General features: G+C 46.5%; 1 protein-coding gene across 3 annotated transcripts in view; it reads right to left on the reverse strand.

Moving 5' to 3' along the window:
- arhgef2 (Rho/Rac guanine nucleotide exchange factor 2) overlaps nt 1–15007 on the reverse strand; it is a 107766-nt gene that overhangs the window by 46112 nt on the left and 46647 nt on the right. For all 3 annotated transcript variants that reach the window (XM_031890302.1, XM_031890300.1, XM_031890301.1), the window contains exons 6-7: nt 14608–14647; nt 14037–14160 (exon numbers count right to left, since the gene is read on the reverse strand). In XM_031890302.1, coding sequence (XP_031746162.1) covers nt 14037–14160; nt 14608–14647 — 164 coding nt within the window. The remainder of the gene's footprint in view (nt 1–14036; nt 14161–14607; nt 14648–15007) is intronic.

The raw sequence follows: 15007 nt of genomic DNA on the forward strand, positions 1-15007 counted from the left end.
GTGGGTTCTGGGGTATTATACATGGAATTGGCACTGTATTTATCCCGCTGTGGGTTCTGGGGTATTATACATGGAATTGGCACTGTATTTATCCTGCTGTGGGTTCTGGGGTATTATACATGGAATTGGCACTGTATTTATCCCGCTGTGGGTTCTGGGGTATTATACATGGAATTGGCACTGTATTTATCCCGCTGTGGGTTCTGGGGTATTATACATGGAATTGGCACTGTATTTATCTGCTGTGGGTTCTGGGTATTATACATGGAATTGGCACTGTATTTATCCCGCTGTGGGTTCTGGGGTATTATACATGGAATTGGCACTGTATTTATCCTGCTGTGGGTTCTGGGGTATTATACATGGAATTGGCACTGTATTTATCCCGCTGTGGGTTCTGGGGTATTATACATGGAATTGGCACTGTATTTATCCTGCTGTGGGTTCTGGGGTATTATACATGGAATTGGCACTGTATTTATCCTGCTGTGGGTTCTGGGGTATTATACATGGAATTGGCACTGTATTTATCCCGCTGTGGGTTCTGGGGTATTATACATGGAATTGGCACTGTATTTATCTGCTGTGGGTTCTGGGGTATTATACATAGAATTGGCACTGTATTTATCCTGCTGTGGGTTCTGGGGTATTATACATGGAATTGGCACTGTATTTATCCTGCTGTGGGTTCTGGGGTATTATACATGGAATTGGCACTGTATTTATCTGCTGTGGGTTCTGGGGTATTATACATGGAATTGGCACTGTATTTATCCCGCTGTGGGTTCTGGGGTATTATACATGGAATTGGCACTGTATTTATCCTGCTGTGGGTTCTGGGGTATTATACATGGAATTGGCACTGTATTTATCCTGCTGTGGGTTCTGGGGTATTATACATGGAATTGGCACTGTAATTATCTGCTGTGGGTTCTGGGGTATTATACATGGAATTGGCACTGTATTTATCTGCTGTGGGTTCTGGGGTATTATACATGGAATTGGCACTGTATTTATCCTGCTGTGGGTTCTGGGGTATTATACATGGAATTGGCACTGTATTTATCCCGCTGTGGGTTCTGGGGTATTATACATGGAATTGGCACTGTATTTATCCTGCTGTGGGTTCTGGGGTATTATACATGGAATTGGCACTGTATTTATCCCGCTGGGGGTTCTGGGGTATTATACATGGAATTGGCACTGTATTTATCCTGCTGTGGGTTCTGGGGTATTATACATGGAATTGGCACTGTATTTAACCCGCTGTGGGTTCTGGGGTATTATACATGGAATTGGCACTGTATTTATCCCGCTGGGGGTTCTGGGGTATTATACATGGAATTGGCACTGTATTTATCCCGCTGGGGGTTCTGGGGTATTATACATGGAATTGGCACTGTATTTATCCCGCTGGGGGTTCTGGGGTATTATACATGGAATTGGCACTGTATTTAACCTGCTGTGTGCTCTGGAAATAAGCACTGTGTATATCTTGTAATGTGTTCTTGGAGGCAATTTCCATTCTGTCGTCACTGTATTTATTCTGTTTATGGGTCCTGGCATATTATACATAGGGTAATAATACTATATGTTACTATTAAGGAACCACCATAAAAAAAATTCCTCAATGAAGTAACCTCTCCAAACACAAACATTCACCCTCTGTCCATGCCCTTTGCCCATGCCCTTTGCCCATAAGGTTGCAAATACAAATAATAATGGGTATACCGGTCACCCCGCTCGAGTATCAGCAATGCAGAGCCCCCCTGTTTTTAGCCTAAAAGTGTTGGCACTAGTCAGGCAGATCCCCAAGGCCGAGGTACACCCTTCGCGCTGCACTGCCCCATCAGACAATAGGCCGGCATGTAATAGGCCAGGGTGGGGGACACAATAACGAATCGGTCTGCGTAATAAAGAGACCTTGTTTATTGTGTCATCAGCTCATTGATATGCACAGGATCCCGGGGGCATTTCTTCTTTACCCTTTTGTTGTACCAGAGGGGGTTGTATGACACATAGTTATTATTTCTCCTAAGCTTTACAATAGCCATTTACTAGCCCAGGGATGGCAAACCAATGGCTCGTGTCATGACGTGGCTGGTTTCATATAGGGCTGATGGTACAACTCCCATGTGTTGGCCCTGTAGACTGGTGTAGGCAGCACAGTCCTATTGGGTTTATTTAATGGTTAAATGATTCCCTTTTCTCTGTAATAATAAAACAGTACCTGTACTTGATCCCAACTAAGATATAATTACCCCTTATTGGGGCAGAACAGCCCTATTGGGTTTATTTAATGGTTAAATGATTCCCTTTTCTCTGTAATAATAAAACAGTACCTGTACTTGATCCCAACTAAGATATAATTACCCCTTATTGGGGCAGAACAGCCCTATTGGGTTTATTTAATGGTTAAATGATTCCCTTTTCTCTGTAATAATAAAACAGTACCTGTACTTGATCCCAACTAAGATATAATTACCCCTTATTGGGGGCAGAACAGCCCTATTGGGTTTATTTAATGGTTAAATGATTCCCTTTTCTCTGTAATAATAAAACAGTACCTGTACTTGATCCCAACTAAGATATAATTACCCCTTATTGGGGCAGAAACAGCCCTATTGGGTTTATTTAATGGTTAAATGATTCCCTTTTCTCTGTAATAATAAAACAGTACCTGTACTTGATCCCAACTAAGATATAATTACCCCTTATTGGGGCAGAACAGCCCTATTGGGTTTATTTAATGGTTAAATGATTCCCTTTTCTCTGTAATAATAAAATAGTACCTGTACTTGATCCCAACTAAGATATAATTACCCCGTATTGGGGGCAGAACAATCCTATTATTTTGTATTATTTGCGTTTTTTTTTTTTGTAACGATTTTGCTATTTGTTCTGCAGCTCTCCAGTTTAGAATTTTAGCAGCCATCTAGTTGCTAGGGTCCAATTTAACCTAGCAACCAGGCAGTGATTGGAAAGAAAGGTAGGAATATGAATAGAGGAGAGGCCTAAATAGAAATATAAATAATAAAAAAGGAATAACAACTAAAAAATACAGCTCTCTGAAGGGTGACAGGTTAGGAGGAGGGGCTGGGAGTGGCACGTTACATATACAGAAGGAGGAGAGGAATGGGCAGATGACGGCACAATGGAGTTCAGTGAGACCATGCAGGCAGCGTCAGGCTGAGAGCACAAATCACGCCCTGGCAATGCTGAGCCGTTGCGCAAACCCTCTCGTAAACGCACAGGTGGGGAAATTACTTGGGAACACAAAGCAGCCGGTTGCCATAGCAACTGACACATATCCACCCACTGCCACGCTCGCGTGTATTGTCCCCGGGCATTTATACGTACTTGGTGCCAGGATACAGAGGCCACCGTGCCAACTCTGCACTCCGCTTACCCACAGGTTCATCAGCCGTATCCCCGGGCATAGGAAAAAGTCATGCGGTGCCCCCGAAGCGGCCAGGTGTCATCGCAAGGGGAGGAGTATAGATTGCAAGCTTCGTGGTACGGCACATTCTCAAAGATCAGGTTAACTTTAGTACGTTACAGAATGGCCAATTCTAAGCAACTTTGCAATTGGTCTTCATTATTTATTTCTTATAGTTTTTGAATGATTTGCCTTCTTCTTCTGCCTCTTTCCAACTGTCAAATGGGGGTCACTGACCCCGGCAGCGAAAACCTATTGCTCTGTGAGGCTCCGGTTTTATTGTTATTGTTACTTTTTATTCCTTATCTTTCTATTCAGCTCCGCCCCCATTCATATAGCAGCCTCTCGTTCAAACAGCTCCCTGGTTGCTAAGGTAATTTGAGCCCTAGCAACAGTATATCTGGCCCTGGCAGCCAAAACCTATTGCTCTGTGAGGCTCCAGTTTTATTGTTATTGTTACTCTTTATTCCTTATCTTTCTATGCAGGCCTCATTTAAACCACTGCCTGGTTGCTAATGTAAATATGACCCTAGCAACCAGATAGCTGCTGAAATACCAAATGGAGAGCTGCTGAACAAAAAGCATGAAAAATCATGAAAAATGATAAATCGTCTCAGAATGTCAATGTCTATATTCTCTTCTGTGCTGGTTCCGACTCCTGAAACAATGTAGCAGAACCCCAGAAATGAATGCGCTACATTGAGTCGGAATCAGAGAAAGGGATCTCAATACCTTTCAGCCTCCCTTCCTGTTGCACCTGTGCCATCATCCTTTCTCTATCTTCGGCGCCCCCTGTCCCCCGGGGCAAGGTGCCTGCTGGGTGAAGTGGTGTTGGCAAGTCCCGGGGGGGGGCGGTTAGAGAGGGTAAATGTGTGTAAGTGCCAGCTGCTCCCGCATTAAGCCGTGCCGGAGCCCATTCAGAATAGGGACCCCCGGGATTCCTCCTCTTCCTCAGAGGCTGAAGCTGATTACATGGAACTGACAGGCAGAGGATTTGCCATTTATAAAACATTTCCGCCCCCCCGTGGAACATATAATTACAGGCTGGGGCACGTGTGACAGAGGTAGTGGCTACAGGCACTGTTCTCCCTGCTGAGGCGGTGTAGATGGAAGCAGGGAACGTAGCTGTAATAGCCCCACGGCTACAAGAAAGCAAACAATGGATTGTTGTATGTTGTGTTACATTCTGTGGTACGTTCTGCGGTCTCCCCCCCGGCCCCCCGCGGCAGTGGGGTCTTATACAAACAGCCGGAGTCCCAACATGAGAAAATGCGCTCTCACCAAACACTGGTCTCTTTGTAGCAGCCGCAGGGAGTCTCTCCCCTGATCCCATATATAAACTGTTATACCAGGGGGTCTGACCGGGCACCCCCTACTGTAAATGATAAGGATATTAGCAGTCACTGAGGGGTTCTGTGCCCCCCATATAAAGGCACAAGGCTGCAGGCTGAGTTATACAGGGAACTCTGAGTATCACTCATGTATTATAAGGGATAATGTACCCCCTACTGTAAATGATAAGGATATTAGCAGTCACTGAGGGGTTCTGTGCCCCCCATATAAAGGCACAAGGCTGCAGGCTGAGTTATACAGGGAACTCTGAGTATCACTCATGTATTATAAGGGATAATGTACCCCCTACTGTAAATGATAAGGATATTAGCAGTCACTGAGGGGTTCTGTGCCCCCCATATAAAAGGCACAAGGCTGCAGGCTGAGTTATACAGGGAACTCTGAGTATCACTCATGTATTATAAGGGATAATGTACCCCCTACTGTAAATGATAAGGATATTAGCAGTCACTGAGGGGTTCTGTGCCCCCCATATAAAGGCACAAGGCTGCAGGCTGAGTTATACAGGGAACTCTGAGTATCACTCATGTATTATAAGGGATAATGTACCCCCTACTGTAAATGATAAGGATATTAGCAGTCACTGAGGGGTTCTGTGCCCCCCATATAAAGGCACAAGGCTGCAGGCTGAGTTATACAGGGAACTCTGAGTATCACTCATGTATTATAAGGGATAATGTACCCCCTACTGTAAATGATAAGGATATTAGCAGTCACTGAGGGGTTCTGTGCCCCCCATATAAAAGGCACAAGGCTGCAGGCTGAGTTATACAGGGAACTCTGAGTATCACTCATGTATTATAAGGGATAATGTACCCCCTACTGTAAATGATAAGGATATTAGCAGTCACTGAGGGGTTCTGTGCCCCCCATATAAAGGCACAAGGCTGCAGGCTGAGTTATACAGGGAACTCTGAGTATCACTCATGTATTATAAGGGATTATGTACCCCCTACTGTAAATGATAAGGATATTAGCAGTCACTGAGGAGTTATGTGACTATATAAAGGCAAACTCCAGGTCCTGAGCATTCTGGATAACAGACACCATTGTACAATATACATCATTTCTTATAATAGGCAAGGTTCAGTAAGTCATGTGACACATCTAAAAGCAACGATGACACTAAGCAGTGTTTATATAGTGAATAAAGTACCCCCTATTGTAACATATAGGGATATTATAAGGCACAGAGGGGTTCCTTATAATATATAGTGAATAAAGTGCCCCCTATTGTAACATATAGGGATATTATAAGGCACAGAGGGGTTCCATGGCCATATAAAGGTTATTTGTGGCTCCTGTATATTATATAGTGAATAAAGTGCCCCCTATTGTAACATATAGGGATATTATAAGGCACAGAGGGGTTCCATGGCCATATAAAGGTTATTTGTGGCTCCTGTATATTATATAGTGAATAAAGTGCCCCCTATTGTAACATATAGGGATATTATAAGGCACAGAGGGGTTCCATGGCCATATAAAGGTTATTTGTGGCCCCTGTATATTATATAGTGAATAAAGTACCCCCTATTGTAAAATATAAGGATATTATGAGGCACAGAGGAGTTCCATGGCCATACAAAGGTACAAGGCCGATGGCCGAGTACTTTTATACAGGCCATGGAACTCTGAGGTGACTTCTAATATCCTTATATTTTACAACAGGGGGTACATTATTTATTATAAGTTTTAGTGAGTCATGTGACTGGGGCCCCGTGAATGTGTGAACATTAATGCTGGGAGATACGGGTTACACTTGATAAGTCACGGAATGTGTATTTTATCCCCCCCCCGGGGCTGACCTGCCAATGAAATCTCAGTTGATCCCTGACATTGTCCTGCCTGCAGTAGTGTTTGCACAGCCGGGACGCCTGGCGAGGATGGAGAACATTGACTCAGCAGAAGGGAAAAGGCCGAGGCTGCTAAATGCTCACATATTGGGGACAGAGGTCAGCAATGGGGAGGGTTACACACACACACACAGGGAAATATGTGCTATATACACACTATAAATTGTATTTCTAACTAATAGCAGGGGGCGGGGCTCAGGGGGGCCTACGCCCATTAATTCGTTCCCCTTGTCTGAATACTCATGTTACAAGCTATTGCATCGTTAGGTGGCTAATTATAGTTAACGAAGGGGCCCTCCACCCATAACGGAACAAAAACAAAAACAGGAGCAGCTTCTTTCTGGCACGCACAGCTTGCAATCTAAGGGGAGGGTAACGCCCAGCACATTCCTTAGTTAAAGGTTAACTTCTAGTATGTTATACAATGCCCTATTCCTAGCAACTTTGCAACTGGTCTTCATTATTTATTTCTCTATAATTACTTCCACTTCTACGTCTTTCAAACGGGGGGTCACTGACCCCGGCAGCCAAAAACTATTGCTCTGTGAGTGTTTAATCTCATTACTACTGTTACTTTTTATTCCCTATATTTCTATTCAGCCCCTCTCCCAATTGTATTCCCGTCCCTTATTTAAACCGCTGGCTGGTTGCTAAGATAAACAAGACCCTAGAAACCTGCACAAACACCCCCAGATAACACCTGCCTAGAATGAACTGGTGCAATGAGTAAGGCAAGGTGAGCAGCTCCACGTCGGCATCTGCTGGCTGAGGCTGGTACTGCACCACTTCCATTGCTTATTTCTATAGGCCCCATTTCAGGCCTGGGGCAGAAATCCCAGACACCTTGAACAGACCCAGATAACTGCCCCGGGGCACTTTAGGTCTTACATCCATTTATAAACGTAGCTGAGGAGCAAGTGAATAGGGAACACCCAGGGAGGCTTTGATTGCCCTTATGATAAAACCTACTTCTGCCCCCCCCCCCCACAGTAGGACTACCATTATCTTTTAGTATGTTATAGAATGCCCTATACCTAACAACTTTGCAGTTGGTCTTCATTATTTATTTCTTATAGTTTTCAAATTATTTGCCTTCTTCTTCTAACTCTTTGCAGCTTTCAAATGGGGGTCGCTGACCCCGGCAGCCAAAACACTATTGCTCTGTTTTTCCCCTTATGGTTACTTTTTACTACTTATCTTTCTATGCAGGTCCCTCTGCTGTTCATATTCCCATCTTTTTGTTTAAACCACTGCCTGGTTGCTAGGGTAAATAAGACCCTAGCAACCAGAGAGCTGCTAAAATACCAAACTGGAGAGCTGCTGAACAAAAAGCAAAATAACTGAAAAAACATAAAAAATGAAGACCAATTGCAATATCACTGTCTACATCATATCAATAGTTAATTTAAAGGTTGGTCGGGTTGGCTCGTCGGGGGGTGCCCGTAAATGGTCTAAAGGACCCAAATTGGAATCAGTCAGATACAGAGGAGGGAAAAGTTGTGATTGGATGAATTAGCAATAGGGCAGGGTGGAGACAGGAAACTGCATCCCAGCAGAGGTGGTAAGCCCTTCACAAGCCCATATAGCTGCTCCTCTCTCACTGGCGGACAGGCATTTGGGCGCAATGAGATTGTTAGGAGGCAGCAGTGGGGCCTATAGGCAGTCGCTCGGTAGGAGACAGTCTGTGCAGTTCCCCGTGACAGTCTCTCCTTTCCTCCTACTCACAAACCTGTCACAAACACAACCCCCCCCCCCCCCCAATCTTCTGGCAACTCAGTCTCACAGAAATATGAAGTCACTGTCATAGCAACTAAACTATGTGGGAACAGGTATGGAGAGAAGGGAGAGCAATGGGGGGAAGAGACAGAGTGGGGTACAAGTGACATACAGAGGGGTAGAGAGACATAAGGAGAGACACACGAGGGCAAATGTAACACGTGCACGGGGCCAGCAGTCTATTCCCTGCTACTAGGGGCTCCCTATTTCCTAGAATGGAGCCCCCTGCTGGGTCCCCCCCTTCCAGACCCCTCATATATACAGCACTGCCATAAAGCAATCCGGTAATGGGGAAAGCACAGGCCCATTCTGGGACTGAAGTGCCTGCACCTATGGGCGCTCACGGCAGAGCAGGGTACAAACATGGCGGCTCACATCTGCAAATGAGCACTCTTGCCTTCTCACTGCCAGGCCTCATCCATACACGGGCCCAGCCTAGAGGGCATATAGAGAGACAGAAGCTGGGGGGGGGGGGCATATAGAGAGACAGAAGCTGGGGGGGGGGCATATAGAGAGACAGAAGCTGGGGGGGCATATAGAGAGACAGAAGCTGGGGGGACATATAGAGAGACAGAAGCCGGGGGGCATATAGAGAGACAAAAGCCGGGGGACATATAGAGAGACAAAAGCCGGGGGGACATATAGAGAGACAGAAGCCTGTTGGGACATATAGAGAGACAGAAGCCTGTTGGGACATATAGAGAGACAGAAGCTGGGGACATATAGAGAGACAGAAGCCTGTTGGGACATATAGAGAGACAGAAGCCGGGGGGGACATATAGAGAGACAGAAGCCGGGGGGGACATATAGAGAGACAGAAGCCTGTTGGGACATATAGAGAGACAGAAGCTGGGGACATATAGAGAGACAGAAGCCGGGGGGGGACATATAGAGAGACAGAAGCCTGGGGGGACATAGAGAGACAGAAGCCGGGGGGACATATAGAGAGACAGAAGCCGGGGGCATATAGAGAGACAGAAGCTGGGGGCATATAGAGAGACAGAAGCCGGGGGAACATATAGAGAGACAGAAGCTGGGGGGACATATAGAGAGACAGAAGCCGGGGGGACATATAGAGAGACAGAAGCTGGGGGGACATATAGAGAGACAGAAGCCGGAGGGACATATAGAGAGACAGAAGGGGACGCACTCGGGCACAGATAGCAGGACGCCAGTCATTGTGGGATTCTGTTGAGCATCATCCCGCGAAATGGACAACTGAGCAGGAAACGGACCCCAGCACCGCCGCTGCTCGTATCAAACAGAAAATAAGGGAAAGCGCTTCCTGTGTGCGTACGGCGGTCTCGCTCTGTCGTTTCACAGGAAGGCAGTCACATCCTGTATCCCCCCCCCCCAGGACAGCTTCCTGTAGATGTGCGACTGTTTACGCGAGATAGCGAGGCTGGGAATTAGCAACGGGCTGCGGGTGACAGCTGATTATTCTGCAGTATATATATATATATATATAGTGCCAGCATATACCGTATCGCTGTACAATAGAAGGGTGTATACAATGCTACAGGGTTGTTCCCCTTTGAGTTAACCTTTAGTATGATGTAGAGAGTGATATTCTGAGACAATTTGCAATTGGTCTTCATTTTTTATTTGTAGTTTTTTAGTTTTTTGTTTAGCAGCTCTCCAGTTGGGAATTTCAGCAGCTATCTGGTTGCTAGGGTCCAATTTATCTTAGTAACCAGGGAGTGGGTTTAAGAGAGTGGCTGCTATATGAATAGGGGAGGGGCTGAAAGAAAGATAAGGAATAAAAAGTAACAACAACAATAAAATTGGAGCCTCACAGAGCAATAGGGTTTGGCTGCCGGGGTCAGTGACCCCCATTTGAAAGCTGCAAAGAGGCAGAAGAAGAAGGCAAACTATGCAAGGTAAACAATGAAGACCAATTGAAAAGTTGCTTAGAATTGGCCATTCTAGAACATTAAAAGTTGGACTACCCCTTTAACTGGACCCAATGGAATTAACTCTGTTGCTAGGGTGATTAGAGTGCGGTTACCAAAACCAAGTGAGCTTACGACCTAAGGGCCCTTTATAAAAGCACTAGGGTGCCCGTATGTTATCAGAGTGCGGGTGGAGAACCCAGAGACAGGGAGGACATACATAGGGTCATTTATAAACACCAGGCAAATTTGCACCTGGGCAGTAACCCATGGCAACCAATTAGAAGTTTGCTTTCATCATTCTGCCTGCGGCTGGCTGGAAAAATCTAATCAGAGACTGATTGTTATGGGGTTACTGCCCCGGTGCAAGAGAGTGGCTGCTATATGAATAGGGGAGGGGCTGAATAGAAAGATTAAAAAATAAAAAGTAACAATAACAATAAAACTGGAGCCTCACAGAGCAATAGGGTTTGGCTGCCGGGGTCAGTGACCCCCATTTGACAGCAAACTATACAAGATAAACAATGAAGACCAATTGAAAAGTTGCTTAGAATTGGCCATTATATAACATTAAAAGTTGAACTACCCCTTCGACCCAATGGAATTAACTCTGTTGCTAGGGTGATTAGAGTGCGGTTACCAAAACCAAGGGAGCTTACGATCTAAGGGCCCTTTATAAAAGCACTAGGGTGCCCGTATGTTATCAGAGTGCGGACGGAGTACCCAGAGAAAACCCACTCTCAGGCACAGGGAGGGCATACACAAATTTGCACCTGGGCAGTAACCCATGGCAACCAATTAGAAGCTTGCTTTCATCGTTCTGCCTGCAGCTGGCTGGAAAAATCTAATCACAGACTGATTGCTATGGGGTTACTGCCCCGGTGCAAGTTTGCCCGGTGTTTATAAATGAGCCTTTGCAGATAGTGACCTGGCTGGAATCGAACCTGGGACTTCCCAGCGGAGCTCCTGATCCTGCTGCAGTGGTTCTGGGGGGGAGGATCCATACTGAGCACAAAGCAGGGTTAGGGAGGGAGGCAGGAAATGCCACAACTGTGAGAGCAGAGGCTGATGCAAGAGAGCTGCAAGCGAGCGAGGGGCAGGCGTAAGGGGAGGGGGGGCCCGACCGGCCAGATCACCAACTGTCTGCAGTCTGGGAATGTTCCTCCTCCCTTAGTGCTGACTGATTGCGCTTTCCAGCAGGACAGAGAGGCAGGTGCATCTGCATTCCCCCTGCACTGCTGGTTCTGACTCCTGAAACAATATAACCGGCTGAGCAAATGACTTCAGCTACATGGTTTGTATGAGTTGGAACAGCAGAACAGAAAGGGACAGTTTCTACCCACAGGATGTGTTTATGTGTATAATAATATAATAATCACTTTGCAATCATTCCACGGCTTATATATATAGCATCGATTATATTCTCATTATCGGGGGGCACGTGTGAAGGACTGGGAGAGACGGAAGGCAGGCTGGAGGTTCTGGGACTGAGAGGGGTCAGTTGGGAAAAGAGTAGGCCGGAGGCTTAAAGTAGGGATGCACCGAACCCACTTGTTTGGGTTCGGCCGAACCCCCAAACCCACCCCGATGGATTCTGACGAATCACGAACCGAATCCTAAGTAACATATACTAATTAGGATGGGGAAGGGTTAAAAATTGCCGGGGGGGGGCAATAGTTTAAAGGGGCGGTTCACTTTTAAATTAACTTTATAGAATGGCCAATTCTAAGCAACTTTTTGATTGGTCTTCATTATTTATTTCTTATAGTTTAAGATCTATTTGCCTTTTACTTCTGACTCTTTGCAGCTTTCAAATGGGGGTCACTGACCCCGGCAGCCAAACCCTATTGCTCTGTGAGGCTCCGGTTTTATTGTTACTTTTTATTCCTTATCTTTCTATTCAGCCCCTCTCCCAATTGTATTGCAGTCCCTTATTTAAACCACTCCCTGGTTGCTAAGGTAACATGGACCCTAGCAACCAGATAGCTGCTGAAACTCCAAACAGGGGAGCTGCTGAACGAAAATGTAAATAATTCAAGAACTACAGATAATAAACAATAAAGACTAATTGTAAATTTAATGACTTACTGGTTGCTATAGGTTACAAGACCCTCATGCTTTCCTGACTCGGCTAGCGGCCGCAGTGGCCACGAAGCCTTCCTGCACACATGACTAAACCAACCAGCGGAACCGTGTGCCTCTCCGGCCTTATCGCCTTCCTGCCCCCGTGACTCTAGAGTCCCCCCCCCTGGTGAGCTCCCCGTATCTCTAACAAGAGGCCTTTCATTCCCCACAGCCTTGCCTCACCCCTCTGGAATTCTCTTCTTTCCATCCGACTTCGAGCACCTATTCTACAGCCTCTGAAGTGATTCTTTCCACCCACCTCTCTGGGCACAAACAGGCGAGAGGACCACTACAGTCAGACAATGAGACCCCACTTGGGCAGCTCTCTGTGCCTCTCTAGAGTGCTCTGTACAGGAATACTTTCCCTGCAGCTTATGACTTGCCTATGTGACTGCTCAACTGCAACTCTCCCTGCTGTACGTTCTGCAGTCTCAGCCAGTCTGGATTCTTGACTCTTTGAAGCTTTCAAATGGGGGTCACTGACCCCGGCAACCAAAAAACTATCACTCTGTGAGACTACAATTTTATCATTGTTACTTTTTTATAACTTCTTTTTCTACTCAGGACCCTCCCCTATTCATATGCCAGCCACTCCCTGGTTGCTAAAGTAATTTGGACCCTAGCAACCAGACAGCTGCTGAAACGCCAAAATGGAGAGCTGTTGAACAAAAGTGAAATAACTAAAAAAAACTACAAATAATAATCCCCTTCTGGGACACCACTAGGGTAAATCCTTATGCCAGCGATGCTACTAGTTATGGACTAACTAGAAGTTACTGGCCCCCCCCAGCAACATTTTCGGGGTCCCCCAAACTTTAGGGAAGATGACCTGCTTCAAACAATATATACTGTGATATTTATAACCAAAATGTTAGAACCTAGGGGTGCCATCTCTATGGTTTTGACCCAGACAGACGGAATTTCGTCCAATGGATGGAATAACCCCGCCCCCTGATGTCATTATGCACGCCCCCCCCCCTTTGTCCCGATTTGAGACCGCCAAAGGCGGCAACCCTATACCATTCCTGGGCCCCCAGGGCCAGAACTAGGGGGTAGGGGGTACCCCCTAGCTCCTTTGTCATTGCCCCTCCACTTGTCATTACGCAGTGGGGGCAATAAATTATCGCGTTGCACCCCCCCTGTGCCAAACACGAGGAGGGGGGGGAAGGTACAGGGGTGAGGTGGCTGACCAGGTTGCCTAGGGAGCCCGGACGGTTTGGCCCCCGCCGGCCCCCAGATCCCCCCTATCCCGACACATCTATCGTGAGAATAAAGTATGTGTGCCCTGTCTGTAGCCATGTATCCTCATACACACAGTATATACTGTCTGTGTTCAGCATGGCTGCTCTCCTGCGCCCCCTAATGGTGCGTTTGCTGTCGCACAAGTGATCCATGACGTAATGAGACCCCCTGACTGGTTTCGCTTCCCAGTAGCATCAGGGAAATGAAAATGCCTTATACGGAGTCACAAATAATTCAGTTTCCAGAAAGCACAATATTTACAGTTATTACCCCGTTACTTTCATTGTGTAGGGATTTTGGCTCCAAGGCCGCAGCTGACAATGGGTTAATGGGGGCCCGACGCTTGGCTCCTACCTTGGCTTTCCCTCCGGCCATTTTTCGGATGAAGCTCAGGGTCCTCCCCAGAGGCGACTCTTCCTTTTCCCTGTTCTCCTTCTCGTCGGTCTCCAGAGCATCGAAATCTCCGCAGCTCAGGGCGCTGAATACAGGGAAAGGCAAAAGTAATGAAAGAGTTAAGCCGGGGGCAGTTTAACCGGATTGATAGGGAAAGGGACAAGCAACAGGTCTGGCCGAGAGGGTGGGTGGCCAATAGCCTTAATTGAGTTGGTAATTAGGACTGACAGGTACTAATGTGTTTGGGGATCAAATCCCGCCCACTCAGGGTGCCCTGGCTCATACACTGAGGCTTAAGTTCCCCTTTAAATTACAGTTGATGATAGTGAATATTTTCCCTTTATAACAGCAGGTTCAATCCTTCCTACAATAAAGGGGGGTCGGGACCGGACGTTTCCCATATTGCAAAGTGGCCGCCCCGCTGGGTAGCACAGGATTAGGCAGATGCCCCAGGAGGGAAGATTTACCCCCCACCATGACTTTACTACCCCCCCCAGCTACAACTCAGTGCTTAAGGGGAATTTGCACTTACCCGTTGGACAGGTGCCTCCCTTGGGAATAGAGGGTCACATCTGCAAAGGAACAAGATGGGGAATTATTTAGAGATTTAAGCGGCACCTAAGGCCAGACAGTATAAAGGCCAAGTCTGCCTTCTGTTTTACCCTTTAATTGCTTTTTGGCTGCACAGCGCTAGCGTAAAAGCACTCACTGGCAGGCAATTTATATACAATTTATCTTAGAAATAAGACAGAGGATATCCTCAGAGCAGAATAAAACTGCAGCCCCGGGACTGGCAATCTGTGGGTACCGGCAAATGCCAGGGGGGCTGTAAGGTGCCACAGACAGTCACTATTTATTGGGCTGGGGGGCTGTTTGTGCCTCTGGGTACTGGGAATGCCAGGGGGGCTGTAAGGTGCCACAGACAGTCACTA

The sequence above is a fragment of the Xenopus tropicalis genome, chromosome 8, assembly GCF_000004195.4.
Source record: "Xenopus tropicalis strain Nigerian chromosome 8, UCB_Xtro_10.0, whole genome shotgun sequence".
Taxonomy (NCBI): Eukaryota; Metazoa; Chordata; class Amphibia; order Anura; family Pipidae; genus Xenopus; species Xenopus tropicalis.